Source organism: Balaenoptera ricei, chromosome 1 (assembly GCF_028023285.1).
Source record: "Balaenoptera ricei isolate mBalRic1 chromosome 1, mBalRic1.hap2, whole genome shotgun sequence".
Classification (NCBI taxonomy): domain Eukaryota; kingdom Metazoa; phylum Chordata; class Mammalia; order Artiodactyla; family Balaenopteridae; genus Balaenoptera; species Balaenoptera ricei.
Window position 1 is genome coordinate 108,842,080 of NC_082639.1, and position 10,006 is coordinate 108,852,085.

The 10,006-nt window shown below is 50.8% G+C and overlaps 1 protein-coding gene across 1 annotated transcript; it reads left to right on the forward strand.

Moving 5' to 3' along the window:
* The first annotated feature begins 4,540 nt into the window (after nt 1-4,540).
* LOC132351608 (serine/threonine-protein phosphatase 6 regulatory subunit 2-like) lies at nt 4,541-7,852 on the forward strand. The gene is given in 5 exon segments (XM_059901515.1): nt 4,541-5,055; nt 5,058-5,108; nt 5,111-6,919; nt 6,922-7,440; nt 7,518-7,852. Coding segments are annotated over 5 exon segments (2,820 nt in total). The 5' UTR covers nt 4,541-4,916; the 3' UTR covers nt 7,820-7,852.
* Nucleotides 7,853-10,006: the final 2,154 nt, after the last annotated feature.

Here is a 10,006-nt window from a genome sequence, read left to right on the forward strand (position 1 = left end):
TTAACTTTTTAAGATTGTGGTAAAATATATAGAACATAAAATTTGTCATTTTAACCATTTTTGAGTGTACAATTCAGTGCCATTAATTACATTTACAATGTTGTGCAAACATCACTACTATATAATTTCCAAAACATTTTTGTCACCCCAAATAGAAACTCTACAACCATTAAGCAATTATGCCCCATTTCCACCTCTCCCCAGCCCCTGGTAACTTTTTTTTTTAATTAATTAATTAATTTGTGGCTGCATTGGGTCTTCGTTGCTGTGCGCGGGCTTTCTCTAGTTGCGGTGAGCGGGAGCTACTCTTCATTGCACTGCATGGGCTTCTCATTGCGGTGACTTCTCTTGTTGTGGAGCACGGGCTCTAGGTGTGCAGGCTTCAGTAGTTGTGGCATGCGGGCTCAGTAGTTGTGGCTCATGGGCTCTAGAGCACAGACTCAGTAGTTGTGGCTCACGGGCTTAGCTGCTCCGCAGCATGTGGGATCTTCCTGGACCAGGGCTCAAACCCATGTCACCTGCATTGGCAGGTGGATTCTTAACCAGTGCACCACCAGGGAAGTCCCCCTGGTAATTTCTAATCCACTTTCTGTCTCTATGAATTTGCCTATTCTAGCAATCTCATGTACACTATTTGTAGGTACTTCTTTTTTTGGCTGCATTGGGTCTTCGTTGCTGCTTACGGGCTTTCTCTAGTTGCGGCGAGCAGGGGCTACTCTTCGTTGCGGTGCACAGGCTCTAGGCGCACGGCCTTCAGTAGTTGCAGCGCATGAGCTCAGTAGCTGTGGCTCGCGGGCTCTAGAACGCAGGCTCAGTAGTTGTGGTGCACGGGCTTAGCTGCTCCACGGCATGTGGGATCTTCCCAGGCCGGGTCTTGAACCCATGTTCCCTGCTTTGGCAGGCGGATTCTTAACCATTGCCCCACCAGGGAAGCCCCCCATTCATCTGTTGATGAACACTTTAGTTGTTTCCATCTTTTGGCTATTGTGAATAATGCACAATCATTTAATTTTGCCCATTTTTGAATTTTATGAGAATGGAACGGGACAGAATATATTCTTTGTTATGTCTGGCTTTTAAAGCATGCATTCGGGGCTTCCCTGGTGGCTCAGTGGTTGAGAATCGCCTGCCAATGCAGAGGACACGGGATCGATCCCTGGTCCGGGGAGATCCCACATGTTGCGGAGCAGCTAAGCCCGAGCACCACAACTACTGAGCCTGTGCTCTAGAGCCCGCGACCCACAACTACTGAGCCCGCGTGCCGCAACTACTGAAGCCCATGCACCTAGAGCCCGTGCTCCACAACGAGAGAAGCCACTGCAATGAGAAGCCCGTGCAGTGCAACAAAGAGTAGCCCCCTCTTGCCACAACTAGAGAAAGCCCGCGCACAGCAACGAAGACCCAACACAGCCAAAAATAAATAAATAAAATAAATAAATTTATTTTAAAAAATAAAAATAAAGCACGCATTCATGTTATTTCATATACCTGTAGTTTATTCATTTGCATATAGATTTCCATTTTAGAAATATACCACAACTTACCATTCTACTGTTGAAGGATATTTGGATAGCTTCCAGTTTTAGGCTATTTCAAATATGCTACTATAAAAATGGTGCATATTGTATGCATTTTTGTTGAATATACAGCTAGGAGTTGAATTGCTGGGTCATAGAAGCTGTTCAACCTGACTAGATAATGCCACAGTGGTTGTGCTAATTTTTACTCCCACCAACAGGGTATGAGTGTTTCCTTTGTTCCATATCCTCACCAACTCTTAAGGTTGTCTGTCTGTTTAGCCATTCTGATGAATTTATGTTGATATCTCAGTGCAGATGTAATCTGCATCTCCATGACTCTAAATGAGGTTGAACACGTTTTTATATGTTGATTGGCCATTTGGATATCCTCTGTCAGATGCCTGCTCAAGTCTCTCGCATATTTTTCTATTAGACTTTTCCTTATTGGTTTGTAGTTCTTTATTCTGGATATTAACTCTTTGGCATGTAATATGTTGGAAATTTGTTCACTCTCTTAATAGTGTCTTTGATGAAAAGATGTTCTTAAATTTAATGTAATTGTTAATATGTTTAGTGCTTTTTCCATCTGTTTTTAAAAATCTCCTACCCCCAGATCACAAAGATCCTCTCTTATTCTTTTATTTTATTTTATTTTTTATTTATTTATTTTTGGCTGCATTGGGTTTTTGATGCTGCGCGTGAGTTGCGGTGAGCGGGGGCTACCCTTCGCTGCGGTGTGTGTACTTCTCATTGCAGTGGCTTCTCTTGTTGCGGATCACGGCTTCTAGGCGCAGGGACTTCAGTAGTTGTGGCACGCAGGCTCTAGAGCACAGGCTCAGTAGTTGTGGCACACGGGCTTAGTTGCTCCATGGCATGTGGGATCTTCCCAGACCAGGGATCGAACCCGTGTCCCCTGCATTGGCAGGCGGATTCCTAACCACTGCACCACCAGGTAAGCCCCAATCCTCTCTTATTTTATCTTCTGAAAAGTATTATTGTTTGGCCTATCTCATTTAAGACTGGTATCCACCAGGAGATGATGTTTGTTTATACTGGGGTCATGATTCATATTTTATTCCATTTGGAGATTGTTATCCCAGCACCATTTGTTGAAAAGACTGCTGTTTTCCCACTGCTCTGCAGAGCCACATTTGTCATAAGTCAAGTGTCCATATGTGCATGGGTTTCTTTCTGGACCCTCTGTTCTATTATTTGTTCATCTTTGCACAATACTACACAGTCTGTAGCTTTATGACAAATTTTGATATCTATAGGGCAAGTCCCTCCCACTTTGTTCTTTTTTAAGAGTGTCTTGACTGCTGTTTAATGATCAGTCACAAATTTGTACAGATTCTTTTATGTAAGTATTGAAAATAGAAGAGCCATGTTGTAAGTGTTTTCTGAACAGTTATTACAGTGACTTTCCGGTTTAGTAGTTGGCCATGCTATCCAGTACAGTAGCTGCCAGTCACTCGTGGGTCTCAAGCACTGGAAATGTGGCTAGCCTGAAGTGCAATGTCCTGGTGTAAAAAAACACCAGATTTCAAAGACTCAGCATGAAAAAAAGAATGCAAGATATCTTACTAATAGTTTTTCTTTTGATTACATGTTGACATGATCTTTTGGATATATTGGGTTAAATGAATATATTATTAAAATTAATTTTACCTGTCTCATTTTACTTTTTCTTAATGTGACTACTAAAAAATTTAAAATTACATACGTGGCTTGTCTCACACTATATTTCTTTTTATTTATTTATTTATTTTTAACTTTTGGCCACACGGTGTGGCATGTGGGGTCTTAGTTCCCCGACCAGGGATTTAACCTGTGCCCCCTGCATTGGGAGCGCAGAGTATTAACCACTGGACCACCAGGGAAGTCCCACACACTATATTATATTTCTATTGGACAACATCCGGGGGTGCTGACAAGTGGCCCCCCAAAATATCCAGGTCCTAATCTCTGGAACCTGTGAATGTTACCTTACATGGCCAAAGGGACTTTGCAGATGTGACTTAGGGTATGGACCTTTAGATGGGGCGATTATCTTGGATTATCTGGGCAGACCCTACATGTAATTACAAAGGTCTTCATAAGAAGCAGGCAGAGTGAGATGACAACAAAAGAGAAGGACTTCAACTATGGAAGCAGAGATTGGAGTGATTCATGTAGGCAGCTACCAGAAACTGGAAGAAAAAAGCAAAAGATTCTTTCCTGGGCCCTCCAAAAGGCTGCTTCAGGAGCCTTGCTAACACCTTGATTTTAGCTCTGTAAGACTCTGGCTTCCAGACTTCTGGAATTCTGGCCTCTGGAACTGTAAGAGAATAACTTTCTGTTGTAAGCCACTAAATTTGTGGTAATTTGTAACAGCAGCCATAGGAAACTAATACAGACAATGTGCTTCTAAAATTATTTTTAATATTATACACACCATATATTCAATAAAAATTTCTAGACTTTCATAGCACATATCAAAGTTATTAGGAAAAACTAGACTGCACTGCCAAAGATGTCAAGGATAGCACATGATTCTGAGAGGGAGATCCAAGACCATAGTATAGTTGTGTGTAAGAGGCAATTCTACTTAACGGCATGCGCGCGCCCGGCCGCCGCCGCCGCCGCCGCCATTTTGGACCGACCGGAGCGCCGCCCACGGCCCAAGCCGATCCCGAGCCGCAGGTCCCGAGCCGCCGGCCCGCCGCGCTGAGTCTGCGGGCGCCGTGTCCGTGGGCGCATCGCCCGGCCGGGCCCATGTGCGCGCGTCCCGCCCCAGGCCGCCCGCGCCCAGGCCGTCACCCGGGCCTCCGAGGAGCCGCCGCGACGCCCGGCCCGCGGGGCAGGTGAAGAGATTATAAATCTACTGAATGAAAAAATTTTTCTTAAAGTTGCATATACTCCAAGAGAAAATCCCAAATGTTTTTATATTTTGCCTAAATACAAAATTTAAACAAGGAGTTTCACAGAAGTCAGGACCTCTGAGGAGAAAGTGTGCCAGCCCCTGTTCTGGGCTCCTCATCGGGTAGCTCAGTTCATCCTCACAGCAGCTCTATGCGGAGGGTGCTCCTTGCCCCCAGTTTACAGGGCTCTGTGCATGGAACTGCATGATCACACGGACAACATTTCTCTTTGGAAGCTGCCTTCTGTCTGATGGTTATACTAACCAGAAAAAGTAAATGAAGAGGCAGAACTTGAAGTTCCTCTCATTTGGCTGTTGGATAAGAGTCTAGAAGATGCTGCTTCCTAGTAATCTCGGCAGCTGCTTCCCCTGCCTGAACACCTCCTTCATGACATGCAGATTGTTTCGTGGAATCTCTCCAGTCTCATAGAAGGACAGCCACTCCTCAACTTGTTCTCGAAGCTTCTCCCCAAATACACTGCTCTGTGGCCATCACCATGTTCTGGAAGTTTGACTTGAACACCACATCCCACGTCGACAAGCTGCTGGATAAGGAGGACGTGACGCTGCGAGAGTTAATGGACGAAGATGACATCTCGTAGGAGTGCAAGGCCCAGAACCGGAAGCTGCTGGACTTCTGTGCAGGCAGCGGAGCATGGAGGAGCTGGTGAGCCTCGTCACACAGGACCCGGCCTGGACATGGAAGAGAAGGTCCACTTCAAGTACCCAAATACAGCCTGTGAGCTGCTGCCGTGTGACGTGCCGCAGATCAACGACCGGCTGGGAGGGGACGAGACTTTGCTCAACCTTCTTTACGACTTCTTGAATGGTGAGCCGCCCCTCAATCCTCTCCTCGCCAGTTTTTTCAGCAAGACCATTGGCAGTCTCATTGCAAGAAGAACTGAACAGGTGATTATGTTCTTGAGGAAGAAGGACAAGTTCCTCAGCCTGGTATTGAAGCACATTGGCACCTCGGCCCTCATGGACCTGCTGCTGCACCTGGTCAGCTGCGTAGAGCCCGCCGGGCTCCGGCAGGAGGTCCTGCACTGGCTTAATGAAGAGATGATCATCCAGAGACTCGAGGAATTGATCCATGCGAGTCAGGATGAAGAGAGGCAGTCCGATGCTTCTCAGGCGCTCTGCGACATCATCAGGCTGGGCAGGGAGCAGGGCAGCCAGCTGCGGGAGGCTCCGGAGCTAGACCCCCTCCTCACGGTGCTGGAGTCGCAGGACTGCATGCAGCAGCTGCTGAAGAACATGTCTGACGGAGCCCAGACTGAGCTCTGCCTCGTCAGTGGGACCCAGGTGTTACTGACCTTGCTTGAGCCCAGGAGGGCGGGGATGGAGGGCTTGCTGGACTCCTGATCCCCGGGACTGGACAGGCTGTGTGCCATCGGCTCCAGCGTCCTGCGTGGCATCGAGCCGTGGCTGAAGGACTTCCACCAGCTTCTGCTCAGCCCGCCAAAGAAAACAGCGATCCTGACCACCATCGGCGTGCTGGAGGAGCCCCCGGGTAAAGCCCGCCTGCACGGAGCCCGCCTCGTGGCCGCTCTGCTGCACACCGACATGCCCAGCATCAACCAGGAGCTCTGCCGGCTCAACACCATGGGCTTGCTGCTGGACCTGTTTGTTAAGTGCTCCTGGAATAACTTCCTGCACTTCCAAGTGGAGCTGTGCCTGGCCGCCATCCTGTCCCACGCTGCCCGGGAGGACAGGGCCGTGGCCAGTGGACCTGAGGACGGGGTGGAGCCTCCACCCTCCATCGGGGACTCAGAGACCCCCCAGCCTGCCGCCAGCCGCCCCGAGAGCACGATGGTGACCCACCTGTTCCAGAAGTGTTGCCTGGTCCAGAGGATCCTGGAGGCCTGGGAAGCCAATGACCACACACAGACAGCGGGTGGCATGAGGCACGGGAACATGGGCCACCTCACCCGGATCGCCAACACGGTGGTGCAGAACCTGGAGGGGGGCCCCATGCAGACCCAGGTCAGCGAGGTCATCCGAGGGCTCCCCTGGGACTGCCGCAGGCGCTGGGAGAGCTTTGTGGAGGAGACACTGACGGAGGCCAACCGCAGGAACGCGGTGGACCTGGTTAGCACCCACCATCGTCACCCCTCAAGTGAGGAAGAGGACATGGAGGGCGTTTTCCCTAGTGAGCTGTCCCTTCAGCAGGCTTTCTCCGAGTACCAGGTCCAGCAGATGACGGCCGCCTTCGTGGACCCGTTTGGCTTCAGCAACGAGGAGTTTGCCGAGCAGGACAACAGCGTCAACGCCCCATTTGACAGGATCGTGGAGATCAACTTCAGCGTCGACAGCCCCGGTGCCACTCTGTTTGAGGCCTGCTGCAGTGACCACATCCAGCCCTTCGACAAGGACGACGACCTCTGGGAGGACGAGAAGGCACACCGTGTGGCCCAAGTGACCAGAGCCAGGTTCAGGGGCCCTCATGCTTCAGAGAGCTGCCGGAAGGACGGCCCGGAGCGCCGAGGCCAGGGCGGGAGGAGAGCTCGGGAGCAGACGGGGACACGGCTCGGGCGGGCGCCCCTCGGGCTGCCACCCAGAAGGAAGGTCCTCGTGTTGATGGTGGCTCTGAAGCAGGTGCCCCGTGGACGGTGTTTGATGAGCCGGAGAGTTCCATGGCCTCGGGCCCGGCCCCGGCAGTGGCGATGGGCGTGGGTTCCAGTGTGTGGGCGGCCAGCTCCCCCAGTGCCTTGGCTCCAGAGGAGAAAGGCTGGGCCGAGTTCGCTGACTTCCAGCCTTTCTGCTGCCCTGAGTCGGGGCCCAGGTGCAGCTCCTCGGTGGACAGAGGTCATGGCGATGCCCAGGGTGGCCTGAACCAGGGCCCAGAGAGAACCCTTGGCCCGGCCACTCCGGGTGCCTGGAATGCATGTGTTACCAGGAAGGCGCCCCTGGTGCCCTGCAAGAGCCGTGAGGACAAGCAGATGGTGGCTGTTGCCTCGGAGGCCGTTAGTGTGGGTCCCGGTCGGGAGGCCGCGCCCCGCCGCCCATGTCAGTCCCCAGGTGTGGGCGGGAGTGTTGTGGACAGACGTGGCCTGCGAGGTGTCCAGGGAAGGGCCCTGGGCCCGTGTGGCCCACAGAGTGGGCTGAGTGCGCCACCAGCACGCCTCCAGACCTGGCCTCCCTTGCGCCTGTGGAAGTGACCTCTGCCCCGGTCGTGGCCGTCCTTCCCGAGGCTGCCATGGCGGCCACCACGGTACCGAGCAACGCCGGCCCCTCCCTGGCCACCCTGGCAGTCTCTCCTGTGCTGGCCGTGGCCGTCACCGCTGCAGCCCCAGCTGGCCCAGCTGTCTCCACGGCGGCCGCCCTAGGGACGGTGACAGAGGACAGGCAGACTGACGGGCCGCCGCCTGCAGGAGCCGCCTTAAATAGCCTCGTGTGATGCTGCTGCCGCCACCCAGCTTTGGCGCCCCAGCCAAGAAAACTACCTGGTGACACAGTTCATCTTTTTAAATTAAATTATATTTAATTTAAAAATAAATGCTGCATTGGTAAAGCTGACTGTTGGAACCAGTCGGGCAGCCCAGCCTGCATTTCTCTTGCCTGACTCCGGGTGGGCCTCGAGGGTCCAGCCCCACGCACAGCAATAAGGCCTCAGACGGGGTCTCTGCCTGCAGGGGCCGTGACTCCAGACGCCGTGAGGACCGAGGGCTGGGCTGGGAGCCACAGGCTCTGAGCCTGTTTTTATCCATTATTTAACAAACGCAGATAGAGCCACATGTTTGCACTTTTTATCCAGCGCAGGAGAGGGTCTCCGAGGCTCTGGGGACAAATGTGGGTCTGGAGCTGGGCTGGCCAGACAGGGTTTTAGCTGCCTGGTGGCCCTGGGAGCTGGTCTTGAGCCAGGCTGCAAACCTGACTGACTTAAAAATAAAACGAGCCCCCCGCAGCCTGGCAGGGTGTCCCAGGCTTCCCGCCGCAGTGGGCAGTGGGGGCGCCTGGCAGGAGCTGGCCACGGGCTGCAGGATGGGATGCGGAGGGCCCCGCAGTGCCTGGGGGTGGGGGCCTAACCCTGCACCTGCCGTGGAGGGCGGGGCCGAGCTGCCCTGGGGGTTGTGCAGAGTCATCTCATGTTACTGTTCTGATAATCTGGCAGGGCACCCAGATCCCACAACTCCCAATAAAAGTTGTTATTCTCACCGAAAAAAAAATAATGAAAAAAAAAAGAACAGCATGGTGTATATACAGAAGAGAATAGCCAAACTCTTACACCTCAATACTAAGAAAACAAACAATCCAATCAAACTATGGGCAAAAGATTTGAATAGACATTTCACATAGGAAGATACAAAAATTGTTAGTAAGCATATGACAAGATGCTCAATATCATTCGTGATTAGGGACATGCAAATCAGAACCACAATGAGGTACCATTTCACACCCACTAAAAAGGCTATAATCAAAAAGACAGAGACTTCCCTGGTGGTGCAGTGGTTAAGAATCTGCCTGCCATTGCAGGGGACAGTGGTTCGATCCCTGACCCAGGAAGATCCCACATGCCGTGGAGCAACTAAGCCCGTGCGCCACAACCACTGAGCCTGCGCTCTAGAGCCCGCAAGCCACAACTACTGAGCTCGCGTGCCACAACTACTGAAGCCCTTGTGCCTAGAGCCCGTGCTCTGCAACAAGAGAAGCCACCGCAATGAGAAGCCCGCGCACCGCAACCAAGAGTAACCCCTGCTGGCCGCAGCTAGAGAAAGCCCACGCGCAGCAATGAAGATCCAACACAGCCATAAATAAATAAATAAATATATTCATTTAAAAAAAAAAAAAAAAAGACAGAAGGACTTCCCTGGTGGTCCAGTGGTTAAGACTCCGCGCTTCCACTGCAGGGGGCGGGGTTTGATCCCTAGTCGGGGAACTAAGATCCCTCGTGCCCGCGCGTCAGCCAAAGAAAACAAATCCCAAAACAAAAGACAGATAAAAACAAATGTTGGCAAGGTTGTGGAAAAACAGGAAGCCTTAGACATTCCTGATGGGAATAAAAAATGGTACAGTCACTTCAGAAAACTGGAAGTTTCTCAAAAGGTTGAAATATGTTTACCATATGACCCAGCAATTCCAATCTTTGGTGTCTTCCCAAGAGCTATGAAAACATATATATCCACATAAGGACTTGCACACAAATGTTCCTAGCAATATTATTCCATAATATAATAGCCAAAAAGGAAACCAAATTGGAAACATCCTAAATGTCCATCAACTGGAGAATGGATAGATAAAATCTGGTATGTCCATACAATGGAATACAATTCAACAATTAAAAGGAACAAAATACATGTTATGGCATGGATGAACATCAAAAAGCATGCTCAGTGAAAGAAGTCAAACACAAGAGACCTCATATTGTATGATTCTATTTATAGGAACTTTCCAGAGAAGGCAAAGCTATAGAGACAAAGAGTAGATTAGTGGTTGCCTGGGGTAGGAGAGGGAGAACAGGATTAAGAGTAAATGTGCCATGAGGGATCCTATTAGAGTGATGAAAAAAAAATTTTTTTTGGCCGCACCACACAGCTTGTGGGATCTTAGTTCCCCAACCAGGGGTTGAACCCAGGCCCTCAGCAGT